At 36.0% G+C, this 25,563-nt stretch overlaps 2 protein-coding genes across 3 annotated transcripts; one reads left to right on the top strand and one right to left on the bottom strand.

Moving 5' to 3' along the window:
- The first annotated feature begins 611 nt into the window (after positions 1-611).
- LOC130986906 (protein SEEDLING PLASTID DEVELOPMENT 1) lies at positions 612-16,389 on the top strand. The gene is made up of 9 exons (XM_057910448.1): positions 612-1,222; positions 1,932-2,146; positions 3,837-3,987; positions 6,506-6,697; positions 7,446-7,608; positions 7,709-7,920; positions 14,803-14,979; positions 15,150-15,272; positions 15,792-16,389. Exons 1-9 carry the CDS (start codon positions 809-811, stop codon positions 16,095-16,097), a joined length of 1,953 nt encoding a protein of 650 aa, XP_057766431.1. The 5' UTR covers positions 612-808; the 3' UTR covers positions 16,098-16,389.
- Positions 8,273-17,200, bottom strand: LOC130986923 (uncharacterized). 2 transcript variants are annotated; one of them, XM_057910490.1, is made up of 3 exons: positions 11,660-13,311; positions 11,168-11,358; positions 8,273-10,484 (listed from the first exon to the last, which is right to left on the bottom strand). In XM_057910490.1, exons 1-3 carry the CDS (start codon positions 11,681-11,683, stop codon positions 10,301-10,303), a joined length of 399 nt encoding a protein of 132 aa, XP_057766473.1. In that variant the 5' UTR covers positions 11,684-13,311; the 3' UTR covers positions 8,273-10,300. The 2 variants fall into 2 exon arrangements, 1 of the variants encoding a protein (XP_057766473.1); XR_009089489.1 differs by lacking the exon at positions 11,660-13,311 and adding an exon at positions 16,903-17,200 and having other exon boundaries at positions 8,273-11,358.
- Between the last annotated feature and the right edge of the window lie 8,363 nt (positions 17,201-25,563).

Raw genomic sequence — 25,563 nt, 5'->3', positions numbered from 1 at the left:
AATTGTACTCATATTTAGATTCCTTCTAACGAAGTAATATATAAATTTTCATGATTGGGATATAATTAATGTATAAGAAATTAGATATAGAAATTTGTTGATGATAGGTTTGAAATTAGATATATAGAAATTTATTGATTAAAAATTTAGAAAAAATAAGAATGAATGAGAATGGAGGAAAATTAGAATAGAGTGATTCTATTACGCCACGTAGGATAGAGCTTATATTACTTTTATATATAGTTAGAATGTGTTGTTAAATAGCATTTACAATTGTACTCATATTTAGATTCCTTCTAACGAAGTAATATATAAATTTTCATGATTGGGATATAATTAATGTATAAGAAATTAGATATAGAAATTTGTTGATGATAGGTTTGAAATTAGATATATAGAAATTTATTGATTAAAAATTTAGAAAAAATAAGAATGAATGAGAATGGAGGAAAATTAGAATAGAGTGATTCTATTACGCCACGTAGGATAGAGCTTATATTACTTTTATATATATATAGATGCACATCACATTTTTCAGTTTTTTTAGTTTACGTGTTTGTGTCCACATCAAAGTGGGTTTTAAATTGTGAACGCAAGGAGTATTATTTTTGGTGGAGTAATATTTTATTTTTCATAATGCATAAAGCCGAATATGTAGTATTCTTTTGTCCTAATTAAAACTGAAAAAAGACAAGAAAAGTGGTTCGTATCCCAATCAATCCTCTACACAAAACTCGGATAAGCTGGACAACTTTTAGCAACCCCCAAATTCCAATACCTAACCATCCCAAATCCAAATCCCAATCCCATGCTGATTTTACCGCCAAAAAGCCAGTGCTGCTCTCTCCCTCTGCATCTCCCCTTCAAACCCTCTCCAACCCCATACACCCGCTTCCACATTCCCACCACACGAAAACTCTCCTGGCTGGGCTTCAAAGGCCGGAATCTCAGAGTTTCTCCTCTTCTGAACTCATCAGCGCCGCAATTGCCGCCTCATGATGCAACGGGTAGCGCCGAAGAATTCAAAGTGGAACTGGGTCGGCTGCTGGCGCTTTTGCCGGAGGAGATGCGGCGCAGGGTGAACGAACATCCTGAGCTCCATGACTTGATTGAGGTGATCATGGACTTGGGCCGGAAACCGCTGGCCCGGTTCCCGTCTGGGGATTTCGTGCTGTCGGATCACCCGATTACAATGGAGGACATTCTACATGCCACCTCCCAGGTGTGCTTATTCTCAGCCTTTCCAGCTTTGTTTCAGTTTGATGAACCATTTCTCTGTTTTCTCAGATTTTCTCGTGCTGATTTGCTGATGCTACATGTTTTATATCGTGTCGAATTGGGCGTTAGATACATTTACTAACAACCAAACCCAACCTAACTCTTTAATGAAAAAAACATTTCTCTCTTTCACACACAAAACCTTCGGTTGGTCTGCCAATATACAAACTATTTATCTTTTTTCTTTAATAAAAAATTTCTTGTCTTCTAGCATTTTTTGTTGTGAGTCTTGTGACCGATTATGGATAAATGTAGTCCTACGTTAGGTATGCTTAGCTTGATTTTTTTTGCTAGAGTACATGAATCCATATTCCTTTTTTTTTTCATTATCATCAATACAGTTGATATAAAGAATGGGATCAGCTAGGGTGAATATAGTGCTCTTGGATTTATAAGTAGGCTTTTAATTCCATTTCTGCTACTTAGTTCACTTAAGCATTGAAAACAATAATGTTAAGTCATTGTAGATTATTATTTTCCCTTGTAAGTGGATACCGAATTTCTATTGACAGTTTTGTAGGCTTTCCAAATTGTCATAGTGATATTAGTACATATTGAAACGTATTGCTAGAGATACAAGTTCCATATCTTGATTACTTAATTTCATTCGTATGTGTATTATAGATTGCTAATACCAATGCTACATTTTGCAGGTTGGGGACTTTGCAGTTGATAACCGAGCTGGAATTAGCAGAACACTGCACCGTATTAGCGCAATTAGAAACAGGAAAGGTGGAATTATTGGTTTAACTTGTCGCGTTGGTCGTGCAGTGTCTGGAAGTGCCAAATTATTGCGAGATTTAGTTAAAGATGGTGCTTCATTGCTACTTATCGGGCCTCCTGGGGTGGGGAAAACCACAATTATAAGGTTAGTATCTGCATATATTTACAAAAGGTGATCTAGGTTTTTTTAGTCCCGTTTATAAGTAGAAAATTTTGCAGCTGCATTGTATTGTGAGACATAAATGTGAAATCGTTTAGATTTTTTTTGTCATCTGTGTGAATCGACCATTACAGTGCTGTGATTATACTCTGTGTTAACATTTCTGAATGTCTGCTAATAAGTTTTAAGTTGTGAATGCTAATTTGTTGCATGCGCTTGAGCTGGGGTGCTGCTTTAATAAAATAGTTGTTGATGTCAATTCCGATATTTTGGCATGAATACCCCGAAGAGGCCCAAGGGACTGCTGTTAGTCTGTTACGGGCTATACTTGTCATTCAGCTATCTACTTTAAAAGAGACATAAAATCTCTGAACAAATGAAATTGTGCAGAAATAGAAATTAGAAAAATAATTAGCACCCGAAGCGATAGGTTCTAGCTAGTTCGGTGGGGGGGGGGAATGACGGAGATGTATTGGCCTTCATCCGCAGTTAAGCCAGATCCTTGCCTCATCCTATGCTGTCTTTTGGTTCTCTATTCACATTTTCTTCTACCGACTGTAATAATGGACTTTATCTTAATCTTAGTCTACCTTTCCTCTGCATTTGAAGAGAATATAAGTTTCCTGACGTTGTTTTACTTTGGATGAAGTTGTGTCGGTTCCGAATATTTGTACATATTCTCAGCCAGTTTGGTATGCATATCACACCTTGCTTCAAGCCCAATAGGTTGCAAGGTTTGTCTTTATAAAGTGATCTTCTCTATTAATCAAGTTTCTGTGCCATGTAATATAATTGGTATCTGAGTGGGTCTTTATAGCCTGTCATAGGCTTTTGCATTCTATTAAAGTTCCATCTTCAATCTTGACTAATGGGGATCAAGCTATAACACAAGTATTACATTGGTACAAAGATTGTGTAGTAGACGAGGTTTTCTTTCTACCATTTACATGTACTGGGATACTTTTAGTTTGTTTCATCATTTCTTTGGGGAAGTGCTTACTTAATTAAGTCAATAAAAATGTTTCATTCCATTTTATGATATTTACTGGAACTTTAAATATAAGTGTATCTTCTTGTTCCTTATAAACTTACTTTCTGTAGTCAGATAAAGTATAATCCATGATTAGTATTCCACTTCGAAAGCCTTGTTCTTATATGTCATTGTAAATGATTAGATAGAGCATGATGATACATTGACATCCACCCATGTCACAACATATTTTGAGGATTACAATGGCGCGTGTCCTGTTTCTTTATATAAGCTGTTATAGTTTCATTTGTACTTGAGATGATTGGTGGGACTTGAAAATTTCAAGAAGAATATAATGTTACCTCCAAGAATTTAGAATCTTTAGACTTGATGACAAATCATATTCCATCCACGCCAAATAACTGTGGGATTATTGAAAAGTTTGCATTATGAATTTTACAGTATTGAGCAGGCTAGTTTTGGTAGCAGATTTGTGTGATTAATGTAATCAGAGGATGGTACAATAAAGAAGAGATGGTTTAGATGGTATCTTATTTTGTATACTATTAGATGATGGGAGCACAAATCTGGAACCTGTGGGTTATATATTCTAAAGGAACTTACTTGTACCAAACCTTATAGACAGTGATCTAATATACATTCTACTATCAGTAGTATAATGCATGATATGTTCTTTCATTTAAGGGACATAGCTCGTATGCTTGCAAATGAGTATGAGATGCGTGTAATGATTGTTGACACCTCAAATGAAATTGGAGGTGATGGAGACATTCCACACTCAGGAATAGGCAATGCTCGCAGGATGCAAGTCCCACACACTGATGTCCAACATAAGGTATGGATACCGCTCTCATCATTTCATGAACTAAATTAAACAAGGGAAATGTAAAGAATACTACTTCCACAGAATCATGAATGGCATCATCAATATGGTAACAAAATATTGATGTAAAGAGATAAATGTTACTCTCCATTAACTGCTTATTCTGTCATAGAATAACTCGTTCAAATTTGGTACATGAAAGTGAATCATGCAACATGGCAAGAGTTCTTAAATTAGCTGCTGCTTATTTTATGTGCATGAATTAGTTCCATTATGAATTTATGATGTAAAGTTCTTAATATTTGCAGTGTTATTGCTTGAAGAAAAGAGTTTTCCATAATATTCTCTTACTGAATGGTTATGTAATTTTAAATTAAAATATGTTATGCATAATATTAAAATGGTAAATGCAAATCACCTTTATGAAGTTAATCTCTTATATCGAATTTATACTGTTGTGAATTGGACACGATTGTCGATTGTGTCACTACACCATGAACAAATGTTCATTCATTTTAATGTGTGTGCGTGTACGTGCATATTGGTAGTAATGTTCTCAAAATATGAACTGCAACACTCGGCCCTCAAGGAGGGGGAGTCTGAAATATTTTAAACGAGATTCTTTGTCTTCATATCTAGAATATTAGCAATCGCAGAGGACTTGTGTATTTATCTCCTATGGTGCAGATCTAATCTCATTATATACTGATGATGGGATTCCAGATTTCTTATTCTTACCCAATTTCCCCAGTTTACTCTTTCGATATCTAATTTCAAGGAATTTAATTATAAGTATCAAGTTTAACTATTTTTGCAAACTATAACTTTTGGCCCATCATGATCTGGTGTTGCTATTGTATAACCAACACTCATTTGTGGAATCTAATAAATGCTTATGATATAATTTATTAATTAACCTACTGATGTATTTGAGAAGGTAGATTAGGGGTTACATCACACGCCTTTGTAAATCAATGCATAATACATTGAACTATAATAAATTTGTCCACATTATTGCTTTTTATATTATCTTCAAATGAAGAGTCTTCCGAATCTTCTCTTGGAAGTCGGATTGGGTCTTCAAGATGTTTGTACATGGACCAACAACTGGATTAACTCCTTGAAGAGAATAGCAGAGACTCAAATAAATGATAATAAAACCCAAAAATCTTAGAAATGAGAAGCTCAATTGTGTAATACAAAATACATGAAAGACAGCAATAACTCTGATGGAGCCGCAACCAAGCTGTCAACGGACAACAAGACAGATCCTTTGAGCATTAAAGGAGGGCCAATTATGAGGGCGGAGCTAAGAAGGTTAAGGAAGCCATGTTGCTCCTGCTGGCGGAAATAAAGGGCCAAGTCCGGGATCAGACTTCTCGGTCAGAACTGGTGAACCTCATCAAGTGGAAGAGCAAACTTCTACATAGAAGCCCCAATTGACTATGGCTTCTTTGGTTTGGCTACCGGCTTCTGAGTATGTCTAGGCGGCAGATGTCCGAGCAGCACACATTTGGACTTCTGACATTTGGAGCTGTGACGAGCATAACAGTTTTGATCTGTGGACTTCTGACATTGGACATTGTGGCGAGCATAACAGTTTTGACTTTTGACTTCTGGAGTGCTGGTCACTGGAGTTCTGGCGAGCCTATCAGTTCTAACTAGCGGACCAGTTCTGGTGTCTAACAATAGAAGTATCTTTTAGTTCTATTACTTAGTGTTGATAAGTGGCTTTTTGAGTCCAAACATTATGTTTAGCATTTGTGAGTCTTAAATGAGTCTGATCATTAGTGCACGTGGGGGCTCACAGAAGGTAATGTCCAGCCTATAAATACTTGTAATCTTTTGTTATCTATCAGTCAATTGAATATATTTGAATATTAGCAATTACTTTGTGAGTTGAATTCTCTTTGTAGAATTTTTCAATTTGCTTAAGAACTTATCAAGACTCTCGAGAAAGGTCTTGTGGCGTTCAACCATGCCGAGGTTCTTGGTTGATTATATAGCTAACAGGTCGAGGTTTCTTCGCTCTAGGTACGAGCATACCGGATTCTCAATCTGGTTCCTCTACCTATCAAATTTATGTGACGTTCTTCGAGCTTTATATACAATGGGTCTTCTGTCCGTATCAACTATCAAACTCCCCGGGACATCTTTTAGTTTTAGCTTGAACTAACTTTAGAAGCAAGTCATGCAAATGTATTAGGACTCAACCTCTTGCAAATTTATTTCCTTCTTGTCTGATTCCTAGATGCATCATGAGAACTTCTTTATATCTTTCCTTCTGCATAGAGATCTTCAAGTTTCCAGCATTTTGCTTCCTCATATAAGGCAGTCTTTTGTTCCCAAGTAATAAAACATTAACAAAAGAAAAAAAATCCATTATAGTTTCGTTCATTTTATTAATCAAATCCAACAAACTATAAAATTCTATAAATAATCCTAACATCTCTTATGGTTTTCTATTTTAGATTGCAACTAGTGCATTTTTAACTAGCATGTGGTCATATCTTTTATTATTACTTGGCAGGTGTTGATAGAAGCCGTTGAAAATCATATGCCACAAGTAATTGTGATTGATGAAATTGGCACAAAACTTGAAGCTGCGGCTGCTAGTACAATTGCTCAACGTGGAATTCAACTAGTTGCAACTGCTCATGGAGTAACCATTGAGAATTTAGTGATGAATCCTGCATTAGAGATGCTTGTTGGAGGAGTGCAGGTAATTCTGGTGTTCTAGTACTCTTTATATAGATGCCTGAAATGTATTCTTCTCACGAAATACATCAGATTTGAAACTCCTGCGTAGTTAATTGGATTAGTGTCAGACAGAAAGTGGGTTGTCATGGCAGGTAGTGGGTATCCAAAAAATGCGAAGATCTATGAATGTTTTGAAATCTGATAAAATCCTGTACCATCGGATCACATCCCATATATATATATAAGAATGTGCGTGCGCGTGTGTGTGTGTGTGTGTGTGTCTGTGTGTGTGGAGTAGTTGATGGATTCTCGGTGTTCACTCTGTGTTACTGCAATTTTGCGTCTTATTGTGACAATATGGAGAAATTCTTGCTTTGGAAGTCTCCTTGCGCTTGACTTTATCAATAATGTTAGATCCTTAACTTTCTTTAAAAGCTATAGAACCAGTTAAAGATTGTGTCAATCATGTAGAATTCTGTATCATGTACCAGGTAATCGTCTATAGGCTGCCATCTCAAACTACAGAATGCCCCCATAAACTTTTCGCTCTTGGCACACCTTTCTCCTATACAATCACGCAGTTATCCTTACAATATCATGTTTAAGAATTTATAAAATCACTTGAAAGTTATTAATGAATTTCACTACCATAGTTGGGAGGTTTCTCATACTTGAAAGTTGTTAATGATTCCTTTTCAGTTATTTTTATTTTTTCACATCTTAGTTGACAAATCTTGTCCTATAAAAACACTGTTGTTAATGCTTCCCAGAGTGTCACACTGGGAGATGAAGAGGCAAGTAGGAGAGGAGTTCAAAAGTCTGTGTTGGAAAGGAAAGGACCATCAACTTTCACTTGTGGGGTGGAGATAATTTCTAAAGCAGAGTTGCGAGTCCATCGTAATTTAGAAGCAACAGTAGATGCTATACTTGCAGGTTTTGGTTCCTTTCTGTATGATAAATGATGTTTCTACTTTCAAGTTCTCATTTTTGCTACCATCTCAAGTTTATATGCTGTTCCTTTTACCTTAAGTAGGTCGCTACCCTAGTTTTGAGGTCCGAAAGTTGAACCACGGAACAACTGGATTGGAGTCAAATTTATTAACTCCTGATTTATCTGAGATGAGCAGTGAAAGTTGGACTGAAGATACTTTTGAAATGATTGATGATTCATCTTGCCAGGATGCAATTGCCTCAGAAGGGAATTCTTATAAAGATGAGGACCATCTCTGCATATTTCTTTATGGGGTAAGAATCATTTACATATATATAGTCTCCTGGATAATTTGAGTTCCAATTTTCCTATAATCAAGCATCCTGAAAGAAAATAAATCATTTTCACTGTTTCATGGAAATTTGAAGTCTTACCATGTTTTCACTTGTCTTGCTTTTTCACCAAAAAAATAATTCATGTGTCAGTTTTTACCATTTTAATTCTAATGATGGGAAAAGTTTTACAGCCATAAGTTAAAAATTAAGCAGGGGCTAGTATTACTAAAATTCTTTTAAGGCACTCAAGAACAATGTTGTGGTTAGTAATAGGGCAAGTGCTGGAGTTCTAAAAAGATTTAGTGAGAGAAATCCACGAATCATAAACTAGGCCATCTAAGTATAATCCATCTAATATAGACAAAGTGAATCATAAAAGTGCAATATTCTTGTGGTGAACTCCTAACCGGAACATTAATAATTAGAAATGCCTCTAGACAAAATCTTGCTTTTAGGCCCCTGTCGCTAAGGCGCCACCATGGGAATCCCAGCCAGATGTGTGCTTCTGATCCATCTTGTGCCATGAAGAGAATGCTGTGAGGTCACGCCCGTCAAGTCTATGGTGGTCGTGATTACCAAACTATTGTGCTGAGTGATAAACTGGCTTACAAGTGGACAAATTGAATGTTTGGTTGTTTATATAACTTGGATCAAAATCTACCAGGTAGCTAATTCGGCTACTATAGTCTCATATACATCTCGAGCTTATGAAAATGAACATGCTGGTACATTCACATAGAAGAGGGGATGCTTTGCATGGTTTCTGTAGGAAAGCAACGTAAAAGCATTATTGGGGATAATTTTCAATATCTTATTCCTCTACACCAATAGCATATATATACATAAGAGATCTATCTATATTTGAAAAGCTATATAACTTATATACAATACTAATAAAAGCCCATCTATTTCCTCCGCAAGCTGCTCCATTAATCATGCCTCATTTGTTACAAAGATAATCAACTCTAACTCTATTAAGAGCCTTCGTAAAGATGTCTCCTAATTGATCTTCAGATCTCATATATCCTGTAGAAATCAGTCCTTTTTGAATCTTCTCACAAACAAAATGACGATCAATCTCAATGTGTTTGGTTCATTCTTGAAAATCGGATTAGAAACAATGTGAAGTGCAGCTTGATTAACTTGGCTGGCATAGGGACCTTCAACCCTATCTGATTCAGAAACTTATGTACCCATAGTATCTCACACACGGTTTTAGCCATAGCTCGATATCCAAATTCTGCATTTGAACGTGAAACCACCTTCTACTTCTTGCTTTGCCATGAAATCAAGTTTCCTCCATAGAAGACACAATAGATCTTCCACCCTTTGTTGACCTTGCCCATATGAGAAACACTCAATCTTATTATGACCATGATCACTGTAAACAATTCCACGTCCAGATGCTCCCTTCAAATAGCACAAAATCTGCTCCACTACCTTCCAATGATCAACAGTTGGTCATGACATATATTGACTTACCACACTTATAGATAAGCAATATCACATGTTATCCTAAGATAAATCAACTTTCCAACCAATCTTCTATATCTACCAGGAACATCAAATAACTCGCCAAATAAGGAAATGTCACAATTTTCAGGGACGTACCGATATAGTAATAAAATCACAATTTTCAAGGACGGAGGGAGTATTAAACTGAGTATGAATGAAAGCATTGAGCGATACAATCCCTTCACAATCACTACCAGTAATAACACATCCACAACCAATAGAATAACACCACTCATAAAATGTTTGTAGAAAACAGAATCATCAAATTTACTCTTCTTCATGCCAAACTTTTCAATAGCCCGAGTGAACATACTACCAAACCATGCACGTGGCCTCTTTTCAAACCATACAAACACCTTATGAGACTCCCTGAGCAACAAAGCTGGACAGTTGCGCCATATAGATAGTATCATTAAGAACACCATGCAAGAAAGCATTCTTGATATCTAACTGGTGCGAGGCCCAATGATGAGTAGCTGCCAAGGAAATTAACAAATGGATAGATGTAAGCTTTGCAACACTAGAAAAAGTGTCACGGTAATCAACGCCATGAATCTACGCATATCCTTTGGCGAAAAGCAAGCCTTCAACCGATCAATGGAGGTGTCAAGATTAACTTTGATAGTGAACACCCATTTACAACCAATGGTTCGTTTACCAGAGGAAGATCCACCAAAACCCAAGTCCATTACCCAGCAAAGCATTGAGTTCCTCAATCATGGAAGCACACCAACCGGGACGAGCCAAAGCCTCCTCAACAGATTTAGGAATAGATACACAACAAAAGCTTGAGAAGAAGGGGACAAACGTTTACCTTTTCGAAGAGCAGTAGGAAGATCATCACTTAAAGAAGGATCTGTCGTTTAAGATATTGGTTGAATGGGACACAATGTAGATGCATTGGAACCAACTCACTAGTAGCAGGTACGGAAGGCGAAAGACGACGAGAGTAAGTGTGTATGATCAGAGGCCTTGCAGAATCAGATGGAGAAACAATCGGAGAAGTCACGGTGTAAATGAGAAAATCGCTGCAGGAGAACGAGTGGAGTCAGGAGAGAAAGGTATATGTTGTGAAAAGGAGACATCACTGGAAATAAGATACTTATTGAGATTAGGACAAAAACGATAACAACCCTTTTTTACTCTAGAATACCCCAAAAAGATGCACTTTAAGGATTTCGGATCCAATTTAGTAACTTGAGGCCTAACTTCCTGAACATAACAAATACTACCAAATATTTTAGGCTCAACAGGAAACACAGACTTGGATGGAAAAAGAATATGAAATGGAGACTCACCACGAAGAATAACAGAAGACATACGATTGGTAAGAAAACAAGCAGTACACACAACATTAGTCCAAAAGTGATTAGGAACTTGTATGGTAAATAACAAAACTCTAGCAGATGCCTATTTTTTTTTTTTTTTTTTTGACAACACCATTTTGAGATGGTGTGTCGACAAGAAGTTTGATGAAGAATGCCATTGTGCACCATATAATTATGAAATGGATCAAACAGATATTCTTTAGGATTATCACTGCGCAAGATTTTCACACACACTCCAAATTGAGTCTTAATTTCAGCAGACTACAAAATGTGTTAATAACTCAGAACGATTCTTCATCAAATAGAGCCATGTCATACAAGAATGATCATCAACAAAATAACAAAATCCGAGTTTCGATCACAATCTATAGACTACAACATACAACTTATTCAAGGAAGATAGAGACGGGTGACCCAAACGATAGTGTGCTTCCATAGGAGTGACGGTTCCAGTATATGCTTCCATAGGTGTGACGGTTTCAGTATATGCTACTGATGAAGCTTGTTCCGAATCAAGAATGTAGAGACCATCAGATTCATGTCCCCCACCAATAATCTTCTTCGTCGCAAGATCCTGAAACAAGCAATAATCAGGAAAGAATGAGACACAAAAACAAATATTGCAAGTTTACTCACGGAAACCAAATTAAATGAGAGTGTAGGGAGACTAAGAACAGAAGACAAAGATGGGGAAGAGGTAGGGTTGACAGTCCCCAATCCAACAACATGAGATTGCGAACCATCAACTAAAGTAACAAGGAAATGAGTATCATGAGACTGAAAGGTAGAAAACAAAGTGGAGTTACCAATCATGTGATAGGTAGCACCAAAATCTATGACCCAGTTGGAAGGTGAGGAACAACCATTAGATTTACCTGACTCGGCAATAACTGTGACATAATTCGATTGTGGTTGAGTCATTCACTGATGTTGTAACAACTTTGCATACTCATTGCAAGAAATAGTGATAGAGTCACTAGATGGGCTAGAACGGTTGCCACTATCTGTAACATGAGCAGATGGAGGAAGCATTTTATTGCATAATTTCGGCCAAGTCCTGTTTGATATGCCCAAATTTATGACAATAACAACACTCTACAGAACTTGACCACTGCCGTTGAGTCAACTTTTGTCCCTTGTTTCCGCTACCTTGTATTGTTTCGTCCATAGGCAGGAGCACTACTAACATGAACACTGCTGAGAGGAGGTGGGACAAAAGTCATGCATTCAGTGCATAAAATCCTACTAAAAGCCTCTTCCAAAGATGAAATTTTGGAATCAGAACTTGTGATTTAGCTGTCTCATATTCCGGTGGAAGACCGGCTAAGAAACTCATCACAACCATTTTCTCCTGCTGAGCATGAATTACATTAACATCAGGACTGAAAGGAAGTAGCACATTGAGTTGCTCATACATCTTAAACTCCATGAAATAGTCTGTAATCGGTCTATCCCCTTTTTCGGAAACATCATATATTTCAGAAATATTGCCTTTTCCCGAATACAAGAATTTAAGATATTGCAAGAGTGTCTTGACTGTCCTACAATGAGTAATCATCCTAATCACCTCACTATTGATAGAGTTTCGTATATGTAAAAACAACTGAGCATCCTCTTGAAGCCAAGCTTGTTCAGAAGTATCAAAAGTTGGTTATATGATTATCCATGGAGGCACTCAACAAATAAAGTTCAATGGTCTGACGCCAATCCAAATAATTTGTAAGACTGAGTTTGTGTTCTGTGATTTTTGTCGCCACAGGTACAGCATCAACTGCTACAGTTTGCTTTTCTCCAGACATAGTGAACCATACCAAATCAATCAAATGATATAATATTCCAAACATAAATTGAATCTGTACCGAAACGGAATCCAACACCAACTAGGTATTGACCCAAACAGGTACATGAATCGAAAGAGGATGTCGAGACAAGTTGAACGAGATTGGCCGGAGCAGATTCTGGCGTCGCACGTGCTGGAAACGCTCCGCTTGACTGCCGGACTCTGGTGGCGCATGGGGTCCACACGTGCGGCTTCTAGCAGCCGGACTTCGGGCGTGAGGTCACCGGACGACGGTGCACCGCCCGGTACTGGAGATGCCGAACGGTAAGGGCTGGATCAAAGATGGACGGCGGCGGCTTGGGTAAACCCTAATTTTCAAATCTGAATTTTTTTTAAAATTCCTAAATCTCAAACCCCAGATGCAATCTGGTACCATGTAGGAGAGCAACGTAAAAACATAATTGGGGAGAATTTTCAATATCTTATTCCTGTACACCAATAGCATATATATACATAAGAGATCTATCTATATTAGGAAAGCTATATAACCCATATACAATACTAATAAAACCCCATATATTTCTAACAGTTTTCCTTGCATTGTATTGTATGACTGTACCAATGTATATAACATCAGTTGAATTTAGAGGATCCGAGGAAATATCATGACCAAAAGTCCAAAATAGCTGCATTTAGTTACGCGAAGCTGTGAGTTCATTTGAAGAACCATTGAACGCCAGGTGCTGCCACAAATTAGTTTGTGGATGTTACAGGGGCTTGGGGCTTATATAATGCTCCCTCCGTCCACAAAAAATATGTCACATTGTGGACGGCACGAGTTTTAATAAATGTGATTGGAGTAAAGGGTTCATTTTAAATGTGAATGAAGTTGTGTGGACCCTACTACTATAAATGAAAGTGACAAATTTTTCGTGGACGGATCGAGAAGAAAATGATGGCAAATTTTTCGTGGACGGAGGGAGTAATTATGGCAGCATGATTGTGTTATTTCCCCCTATGTATGGAGAAGGGAATGATGGGAGGACTGCACCATTATTGGAGGTGATGGATTGAATGCTGTTGTGTTGAAATAAATGATGCAGTTACTTGTGGACGGAGTAATATTTATGCCAGCATGATTGTGTTGTTTCCCCCTATGTATGGAGAAGGGAATGGTGGGAGGACTGCACCATTGTTGGTGGTGATAAATTGAAGGGCTAATAGTGTCTTATGTCTTGAACTTTCAGCATTTTCCATAAAATGTCCCGAACATTCATTTTCTTCTAATAAACCCCGAACTTTTAGTTTTTTCCATAAAATGTCCTGCTATACCAAATTCGATGATGAAAAGATGATAAAAAAACTCCAAACTTTCAACGTTTTCAAACAATGTTGGTTCCTAATATGATTTTTCAACAATGACGGTCCCCAAAGTATTTCATTCGGCGAGTTAAATCATCTTTTCGTCACTGAATTTTATATAGCGGGACATTTTATGGAAAAAACTGAAAGTTCGAGATTTTTTAGGAGAAAATGAAAGTTCAGGACATTTTATGGAAAATGCTAAAAGTTCGGGACATAAAACACTATTAACCCTAAAATGAATGCTGCTGTGTTGAAATAAATGATGCAATTACTTGTGGAGGGGGAGACTACAGAGATTAGTAAACATGGATCATAATGCTGGTACATCTTTTGAAGTGTTTAGTGTAAAAATTTTCATGACTCATATCCGTAGCTGTTGAACTTAAAAAGTTGCGTTATTGCTACTTTGCTAGAGATAATGCGGATACTGTGGGGTTTTCTTTCACTCTTCTGCTGCAGAACAATACAATATTCTCTTGTCCAAAACATGGAAGGCTGGAAGTTTAACTTAAAAAAGTGTCTTGGTGAAAATTAGTTGATTATTTATTCCTCATATGTATAGGTATAAGGAAAACTGGCCTTTAGAGGGAAATTATCTTATTCTAGAAATATATGGGTTGTAAAGATTGCTTAGCATAGCTCAGCATATTTTCAGAATCTAAATTTGCACTGAGGTGAAATAATTAAAACACGTTATATTGCACCGCAGTAAGCATGCACTTTCCTAGGCAGGCTTTCCCCTTAATATTCTTAAAACAAATAATTTGGCAATGGGGTGATAAATTGCTGTCCATGAATTGATCATGTAGAATAATTGCTAGACACTTCTTAGACACTGGTGGATGGGTAACTTAAAGGCAAGCAGTTTTGTAGATATCAGAGGCAAGCATCATGCAAGGGATAAAGCAGTTGAAGATAGATGATACAATTGAATTTACCGACAACATCAGCGAAGCAGATGTGTTAATAGCTTTGCAGTCCAAGCTCAAAAAGAATTCTCGGCTACAAGCTGCTGCAAGATCTCAAGGCCTTCCTACCTATGTCATCAAGGTAAGTTCTGAGGTCATTTAGCTTTTAACATTCCTTTCATTATGTTACATAGTACCTACTGAATGGGATAAATCAGCAGGTTGTTGCCTTGTGTCATGTTTTGTTTAGTAAATATTTTATTCCTCTTTATATATTGCTTTATTATCTATGTGCTGTTTTCCTTTTTGCAGACAAGCTCTTTGGCTCAGATAATGAGGATCATACAAGCTTTAATGTCTGACTATGCGGATGGTTTTGAATTTTATGAATCTGAAGCTAAGGAAAATGACTCAGAGAAAATTGATGCTTTGGAGGTAATTTAGAAAAGAGGAGAAATCCCACCTCACTGTGTGAAATATGTGGCTCAAAAAAGTTTGTGCCTTGTGCTATATGCTATATGTGGTGGTGATGTGATTGGTATTTTTAAAGGTACACTTAGCCTACCAATGATTTTTCATTTATAGAGGGAAAAAACAGTTTTACTGGTCAAGTATATTGCACATATCTTTGTTGTACAATCTATTGAAATATAATGAATGAAATGATACATGCATAACAAATGACTGGCCAACTTAATCTATTGCTGTGCATGTTCTTTGCGACTTTTACCTACAGCTTAATGGGAGAAACTTGTACCAAGAATTATGTATTAGTTGCATTTTGTAAGGCAACTAACATAATATCCGAAGCAGGACTGACTTGAACCTCTTTGTGCTAATATCTTGCTATTTGAAATAGCTTGAGTCGGTTTATTTTTATTTATCTATTTATTTATTTGAGTTGGAATGGCGTAAGTTATTGATTGAAAAGAGTTGTTCTTTCCAACTACAAAGGAAGCAAGAATTGCTATCGAGCAAAGAGTAATCCCGAAGGGAGAGCCTGCTGATCTGCTTCCCCGCTCATTAAATATACTACTGCTTCAGAAGGACCTCATTCGTAAATACAATCTCAAATCAGAAAGAATTGTTTCTGAGCTTGGTGTGCGGCTCAGGATCCTTCCTCTACAGAGTACAGTCAATGGAGACTCTGAAGGAAAAGAAGCTGGTGATTCTAGCAACTCTGAAAACTTTTATGAGCTAAACAGTGAAACAAACGGGTCTGCTAGCAGTGTCAACAGATTACCTCTTCTTCCTGACTAAATATAGTTGGGCCGAATCTCGTCTCCTCATCCCACATCAAAGATCATAGAAGCACAGGTATGTATGTAACGTGGTGCTCACTCTCAGCCTATTAATTACTAGCTTTCAATCATAATCTCTCATAGAGCTTGTTTTCATTCAGACATCATAAAGTTCCAATTAGCACATTTCGCCTTCTTTTTTTTTCTTCCTGAAAGACCTTATATTTGTTGATCACACTATTGTAGGTGCTCTTTTCTGGAAACTATTTTGCTTCTAATAGAAATTTGCTTTAAGATAACTTCCATAAATATTTCTAAGTCTATTGCATATTTGTCTCCTATGAATTGCTCTCAGGAAAATAGGTAATGTGTATAGTAGCAAGAAGAAATACACCAACTAAGGTAAAAGATCAATTCCTGATAATATGTTTATATTTGACCGGTTAGACCATTTAGTTAGTGCTAGTTTCTCTTATGATATTGGCTTTCTTTCGGTTAGTTGATTCTTGCCTTTTGAATGATTCCAACAACTCCAAAAATTACTTTAAAACAAACAGGATAAGCATAAATATAGTTTAAGCTGCTGTACATTATGAGAAGAATGGAAAAAAAGGATAGCTGTGTAGTATTGACTAAAAGTTAGTGCTCCAAAACAAATTTGATCTAAACCAGTTATTTTATCTATTATATGGTGCCCTTTTTTCCCACTTGAATGTATGCAAAGAGTATTCAAATGCTTATCCAGAATCCCAAAGTCAAAGCTTTTTCAATAGTTCTTTTCCATATGCAGAGATACAAATATGAAAGGGATAACATTAACTTACACGATTGCCTTGCTTTCTTTAACTTTTAATCTGAACGTGCAGACTGAAAAAGATGTTTCTTTGTGAAGTTGACCTAATACGACTCTAAATCATTGTTGTTCATTACATAAAAAGATTGCCACTTTCTGTCGTGGGTCAGCTCATTGCATTTATTTCTTTCTTAAAAAATTTATGATGCAACTTAATAATTTATTTCATTTACTGATTTTCCTTAACCAATTTTCTTGGTAACAGTTAGAACGATGTGAAGTAAACTGCAGTATTCCGAATAAATCTTGAAATTAATTTTTTAATAGGACGCGCTCTCGTGGATAATGACTTCTTAAGAAAGACTAAGAGGGTATAAGTTGTTTTACAGCTTATAAGCTCTTTCAAAGTGTTTGACAAAATAAGCTCTTAAAAAGTTTATAAGCATAAAATTAAGCTAAAATTAAGCTCTAAGAGCTTATAAACTCCCCCCAAAAAAAGTTCCTCTACTCCAACTTATTTTCTCATTTTCTCATAGCCAACACTTATTTACAAAAATAACTCGACTATGATTTTTTATTTTCATCATATATCATTCTAATTTCATTTTTCTTTAATTTTCTCTCTCTAACAAAGATTTTCTCTCATTAACTAAAAATTTTCTCTCTAACTTATTAGGTCAATTATCCAAACACTTTGATAACTTATTATCTCTTTAGAAATTAAATCTTATAAGCTCTTGAAACATTTTATAAGCTTCAAGAACTTTTAAACTCTTTAAAACAACTTATAAATTGTTTATGAGCTTATAAGCTTATTCAAAGTGTTTGACAAAATAAGTTCTTAAAGAGATTATAAGCTGTAAAAATAAGCTCTAAAAATTTAGAAGCTCCCAAAAAATAAGTTCTTCTACCCCAATTTATTTTCTTATTATCTTATAAACAATACTTATTTTATAAAAATAATTCAACTATGATTTTTTAGTTTCATCTTTTATCATTCTTCGATTTTCTCTCTGTAACAAAGAATTTTTCTCTTTCATTAAAAATTCTCTCTCTAGCTTATAAGCTCAATTATCAAAACACTTTGACAATTTATAAGCTTAGCCAAACACCCTCTAAGAACCATGTGTAGCCGGCCTTTATGTATTGTTAATTATATTAATTAGGGTTGATTAAAATTAACATGGATGAATTATAATTTTAATAAGGATTTAGTAATCCACGATTTGGGTTTATAGTTAAGATTTAATTAAACTTGAAGTATCAAAACAATTAGGGTGGCTGCACCTGCACAAGAGTGCGGCTCTTTAAGAAATGAGACATGGCATTCTCAAAATAAATAAATAAAATGAGACATGGCTTTCTACTGAATGCACAACCAACAATTTTCTTTTGTTGGTCAGCATCCAGTTCGGTCATAAAATGTACCTTGTGAGTTTCTTTTCTTCTTTTTTATTGAACAAAATAAAAAATTTAAAGGTCATGTTACGGTGAACACGACCTTTAATCTCAGATATTAACTATTTTATCATTAGGCCAACACACACCCTCCTTCAACACCACCCTCGACCACCACCATCTCATCCTCCGTAACCACCACCGCCGCCACCCACCTACCAGCCTCCATCATCGCCGCCATTACCATTTTCCCAGGTTGAACCAAACGGTCCCATAATGTTATGGAAATGTATATGACAAGGGAAGCAATTTTTTTTTGCTATAAGCTGATGAAATAAAATGTCAATATAATGCCTTAGTATCAGGAATAGTCACATGTTGTGCCTCGTTTCTTGTCATCTTAATGGCTATATCTCCAACCAGGCACATCCAAATTTATGTTCATTTGAAAGATGAAAAATTATATATAGGGCTATTCTTAAATTATAGCATAAGACTTGACCTTATATTGATTTTGTTTTATAAATATCGTTTGTACTTCTCTACGTTGATCACCTAATAGCTCGTGTCAAAAATTTTGAGCAACTGTAGTTAACGTGTATTAGAGTTTGTGGTTAAATGTCTTACTCAATTTTTTATATTTTCACGATTTTCTCAATTTATATAACTCGAATTTCTAACAAAACCTATCCATCTCAGCTTTAGTTTGTTGGGAATTTTACGCAAACTATTAAGTAAATAATGTAGATAAATAAACGATATATTTGTATTATTTTTTTTAAGTGAGCTAAAAAGTCACTAAAAGTTTAAAGTTTGAGCTATAATTTAGGAATAATTCAAAAGTATATTGGTCTTTTGCTTTTTATAATTTATTATTGGTGGTTTTTTAGGATCATTCCTTTTCTCCTTTTACCTTTTGAGATGGGGAAGGAAATTGTTGGAACAAATCGCTGCCTACTAACTGTATGATCAAAGATCAAGCCCAGATTTCCAAGTGCAAAGCAGAATGTGAGTGCACTCCACCTGTTTGAATAAAATCCCAAGCGAAGTGAACCTGCAAAACAGAGAGAAAACAAGGAAGAAAAAGCCGCTGCGCCGTGGTATGAAGGCCACTGCCTTGAAAGCGAAATTCGGCCGACCACGGAGTGCAAGTCCTACACGCCGATTCACTCCCCAAGGTTAACACAGCAACCACCTCAAGTTCGCACTTAAACTAGGATGGTTCGGAGTTGAATGGAACAAAGACTCAAGAATGTAAAAGAATGAGAAGGAGAAGATGAGGGAAAGTTTCTCAGATTTTTTCTGCAACAAATCACCAACTGAGAAGAAATATATAACCACAGAAGGAGACGTTCACACGTTTGCTCAAAAGGCGGAACTGGAAAAAGAGAACGTTGGCATCCATAACAAACCCTTACTAGTGTGCGGCGTTAGGATGAGAGAGTTAAGATTTTCGTAGGGCTTCACTAACAGCCCATTAAACTTACAAAAGACCAGCCCATAAAGCACATCTAAACGTCTAAATCTGATGGAAAAGATAAGGATATAAAAACCGATGTGGGAAGGAGAAAAGAAGGCCAAAGTCTAGCTATTTCCAACAATCCCCCACAAATAGCTAGACAAGAAAGGTACTCAGCACAAAAAAAATATCATTTAAGTATCAATAATCTTTCGATTTTGAATTGATACGTAGTGAAGCAGAGAAGCATAAGAGTTTATAAAGTGAATCAGATTCTTGAACTGAATAAACTCGGATGCAAGCCCCCACAACACATAGCAGACCTTAGAAATTCCAAACAACTCCACAATTAATTTCACAATCCATGGCCCAACACAACTACCTTGGGAATTCATGAGAGCTCTAGAAAAACTACAATAAGTTTTTCATAGGAGATGGCCAATTCTCCACTCTCACTTAGGTGATTCATCCTTTATTGCTTCTCAATAGCACACCTGAATCATTAAGAGCCATTGCTCAACCTCAAACAACATATAATTTCCATCAAGTCCGTCTCATACTAGGACCACCAAAGATGGCTATGGAAAAAAAAAACTTTATTCACCACATAAAACCATCAAGTACAGCAAGTAGCATGTTGTACCACCCCAACGGGCTATGGTTAAGACAATCAAATGGTGCATAACATAAGTGAACTAATGAACATGAAAGTAGTACAGCTTAGTTTGACCTGCAATAGGTATCCACCATATTCCTTTCACGTCAAAGGTCGCACTCCCATTTCTTTTGAAGTTTCCAACACCAGACTTCGGGAAAGTCCTTTCGTAAACGGATCTGCTATGTTTTTCTCCGACCTCACAAAGTCCAATGATATAACTCCATTCTTCAATAGTTGTTTGACAGCTCCATGTCTGACTCGTATATGTCTTTTCTTGCCATTGTAGACATTATTTTTAGCAACTGCAATCGCCGCTTGGGAGTCGCAATGTAGGGATATAGGAGCTGAAGAATCTCCCCACATAGGAAGCTCTGCAAATAGATTTCTCAACCAATCTGCTTCTTGACCTGCCAACTCAAGAGCAATAAATTCTGATTCCATAGTGGAGTTAGCTACACACGATTGCTTGGCAGGCTTCCAAGAAATAGCTCCACCTCCTAGAGTAAAAACATAACCACTGGTAGAGCACACTTCATCATTATCAGACACCCAGTTAGCATCACAAAAACCCTCTAAAACAGCAGGAAAGTTACTATAATGAAGACTCCAGTCCATGGTGCCTCTCAAATATTTCATTAGACGATAAAGAGCAATCCAATCATCATTACTAGGATTATGAGTATAACGACTTAAGCGACTCACAGCATAAGCAATGTCAGGTCGGGTATAATTCATCAAATACATAACACTTCCTATGATTTTAGCATATTCTTCTTGTGAAACACTTTCACCTCTGTTTTTTGTCAGATGCATACTAGAATCATAAGGTGATCTTACCGGAGCCAAATCATAGCACCCAAAGCGTCTTAAGATTTTTTCCACATAATGAGATTGACTTAATGAAATCCCTTTTTCAGTTTTTCTCAATTTAACACCAAGAATAACATCTGCTTCACCAAGATCTTTCATTTCAAATTTAGAAGACAAAAAACGCTTTGTTTCTGAGATGACGTCAAGATTCGTGCCAAAGATAAGCATGTCATCAACATACAAGCAAATAATAACATAATCAGAACCATACATCTTGGTGTAGACGCACGAATCAGAGTTATTCACAACAAATCCATCAGAAATTATAGTACTATGAAATTTTTCATACCATTGCATTGGAGCTTGTTTAAGGCCATACAAAGATTTTTTCAACTTGCACACTTTATTCTCATGTCCAGGAACTACATAACCTTCGGGCAGCTCAATATATATTTCCTCTTCCAAATCTCCATTTAAGAATGCCGTTTTTACATCCATTTGATGTATAATCAAATTATGAATTGCTGCTAAAGCCACTAACGCTCTAATAGTGGATATTTTTGCAACAGGAGAATATGTATCGAAAAAGTCTATGCATTTCTTTTGGAAAAACCCAACAACTACCAATCTAGCCTTAAACTTGTCAATTGTACCATCCGGTTTGATTTTTCTTCTAAAAATCCATTTAGTTTTTAGAGTTTTACAATCAACAGGCAACTCAACTAATTCCCATGTGCCGTTACTCAAAATAGATTCTAATTCACTTAGAATTGCTTCTTTCCAAAAAACTGCATCTACACAAGTTATAGCCTCACTATAAGTTTTGGGATCCTCAACAACAAAGTAAAGGGAAACAGCATGCTCATCAATTAAATCTGGGTTCTCAATTAGATAAGCAGTGATAAACTCGGGCCCATAGGAAGTTTTAGTTCTCTCCCGTTTGCTCCTTCTAGGTTCAACATTAACACCAATTTTTTCATGCTCATTATTAGAAGAACTAGACACCTTGGCATGCACATTAACAGAAGAGTCGGAAACACTTTGAACCTTACTCTTTAAAGGAAAAATATGTTCAAAAAATTCAGCATCACGACATTCAGAAACAACTTTGTCATCAATAGATAAAAATCTATATGCAGCAGAATTTAAAGCATAACCAATAAATATAGCATCAAAGGTTTTAGCATCAAAAGTATATTGGTCTTTTGCTTTTTATAATTTATTATTGGTGGTTTTTTAGGATCATTCCTTTTCTCCTTTTACCTTTTGAGATGGGGAAGGAAATGTCACATCTAAAGTATTCACCGTACGAGAATAAGGTTGGTTGAACTGCGTATTAGGTTTCGAATGTGATCTTTTTGGCCATTTGTTCGATACAATTAAAGGGATTTAATGTGTATCTTTTTGGATTATTTATGTGGTTCACAACGGAACATACATATTGAATAAGATCACTAGTGATGGGCTATCTATGGTTTTTTTTATTATATATATATATATGTGTGTGTGTTTGTGCCTTTGTGTTATCTTTGTTGTTTTGTGTGACCAAAGTAGCATGGTTATTAGAAAATCTGTATGTGAAAGTGCATAATAAGCAGTGCGTCTCTAGAATCCAAATTCCAAATATAAGCACTCATTGTTTCCTCAAATCAAATGTCACGATAGGTTAGCTAGGGTAGTTTACTTTAACAAGCGATTAACTTTTGATTACTTTTATACGATCTTGTCTGTTTTATTTAAGTTTTTTATTTACAATTTAAAATAGATGGTCTCTAGCTGGCATCCAATATCAATTTTATTCTGCAACCTCCTTTGATTGTTATCAAGTATTCACCATAAATTATTTAATTTAGTTTTTAAAATAAAAATAAAATTTAGTTATTTTATTGTATTTTCTACATTATAGTTATTATTTCGTAATTTTTATAATAAAAATAAAAAGTGCAAAAAAAATATAAAAAAATAAGTGCAATGTAGAGAATATTATAAAATAATTAAATCTTATTTTTGTTTAAAAATTAAATTAAATAAATCAAATTTTTTCTTATTAAACTAGTTTGTGGGTGGCCACAATGTAGTTGCAAAGATTTATTGTTATCTTTTATGGAAGCAATTCGTGCTTGGTTTCTTCGTAAACCACCGTGATCATAATTTCCTATTTGCTTCGAACAATGAGAATTTGGGTGTCGTAATAAATATAACGTGCGTGTCGAAGTGTAATCTTCCTGTTACAACGCTTCAAATTGGAGCTAGGTTTTGATTTGTGTCGTTAGTTTATTTTTGGGAAAAGTATCAAATAAGCCTCTAACATGATGGCCCTTATCACGTTTAGATCCCTATAGTTGAAGTTGGGCCAACTAAATAGGGGTGAGCATTCGGTTATATGGTTCAGTTTTTGTTAAAACCAAACCAAACCATATTTTAGTTCGGTTTAAAAAAAAACCGAACCGAACCGAATTAACCGAACAAACCGAACCGAATTAACCGAAATTTTTATAATTAAAACCGAACCGAACCGAAAAACCGAATTAATCCGAAGAAAACCGAAAAAACCGAAATTTTTGAAAAAAAACCGAAAAAATCGAAATATTCGAAAAAAAACCGAAAATTCCAAAAGAAAAACTATAAAATTAAAAAAATATTAGAAGTTAGATATTATAAAACTATAATTAAAATAATACATATATATATATTTATATATATATATATATTATAAATATAATTCGGTTTTTCAGTTTTGTTCGGTTTTAAAAAATCCGAACCGAACCGAACCGAACCGAAAAACCTAAATTTTATGAAAATAAAAACCGAACCGAACCGAAAAACCGAAAAAACCGAACCATATTTTAAAATTTCGGTTTGGATCGGTTCGGTTATTCGGTTTCGGATTTTTTGCTCACCCCTACAACTAAAACCTCAAACTAATTAATTTCGTGCAATTACCCCTTCCACCCTAACAGCCGTTTAACACCATTAAGTATTTATTTATTAATTTTTGCCAAGGTCGTCGGAAAACACTCGGTTCTATCCAAAAATTCGGCAACACCTGTCACCACCTCCTTATCTGAACTCCAGCAAGGCCGGTGCTTCGTCCAATCGGCGATGCCTTCGCTTGACACGCTCCCACACAGGTTCGAGCCACGCCGCCGCCTTATCCGGCGAAAATCGGTGCTGCGGCGAATAGCCATCCACCGCCGTGCCCTAAGGGTCCCCAATTCTGACCTCCAATCGACTGAGATGAAGCCTGTTCAAATCGAGGATGGCGAAGCTCCACAGCACGCCGATCTCCGCCTAATCTGCTCTGTTGAGGGATAAATCTCAGAGCTCAGCGTAAAGGGTTCATAGGCCATTAACAGAAGGGTTCACGGGCAAGAAGGGTTCACGGGCCATTAACAGAAAACTCGAGGTCGACCACCGCGACTCACGCTCACAGGCGTCCTCCACTGCCTCTCGCTCTCTGAGACGCGATTCGGTTTGGTTTCCTGACCGGCGCGGCCGCCGATTCCACGAATTCACGAGCAATAACGACTCGCAGGCTATGGGCAGAGGAGAAAACCCCCAACTCTCTCAATCAATCTGTATTTTCCGGCAACCTTGACGAATTTTTTTTTTAAATACTTAACGGTGTTAATTAATGGCCGTTAGGGCGGAGGAGGTAATTGCACGAAATTAATTAGTTTGAGGGTTTAGGTGGCCCAACTTCGACTATAGGGATCTAAACGTGATAAGGGCCACCATGTTAGGAGCTTATTTGATACTTTTCCCTTTAATTTTCTCTAGATTTTAGCATCCAATCCAACTCTTCAACCATAATGATAATAGTGTTAATGGTTTCAAAAAAATAATAATAATAGTGTTAATAAATAAATATTAATAATAATTATAATAATAAAGAGTGGAAAATCGTGGCCCTTCAGAACCCCATGGGGGGAGGATCAGAACTCTAGATTTTCACACACATTGGACAATATGCTTCATAACGTCAGCATATATGCAAGAGGTCAACATAACTGACTTGGCAATAAGTGCTTTTATACTATTACTACATATATCAAATCAAATTCCTCACCGCTCTCTACGAGGGGATGAGATCCAGTGTCCCACAATTCTATGTGTGCCACTGTGTCCCATGCTTATATATATTATTTTAAAAATATTTTTTAGAAAAATAAAATTTATTATAATATTATGAATTATAATTAATTTTTATTTCAAAAAAGTAAATTTTTTAAAAAGTATATACCATGACTTTGAATTTATCAACCTATTATTAGCTAATAAAAATGAAATTAAATAATAAAAAATAATTATATACCCTTAATTGATGGAATAAACCCTAATTAATAATCACAAAATTAAACTAAAGC

The sequence above is a fragment of the Salvia miltiorrhiza genome, chromosome 5 (assembly GCF_028751815.1).
Source record: "Salvia miltiorrhiza cultivar Shanhuang (shh) chromosome 5, IMPLAD_Smil_shh, whole genome shotgun sequence".
Lineage (NCBI taxonomy): Eukaryota > Viridiplantae > Streptophyta > Magnoliopsida > Lamiales > Lamiaceae > Salvia > Salvia miltiorrhiza.
This window is presented reverse-complemented; position numbering and strand designations above follow the sequence as displayed.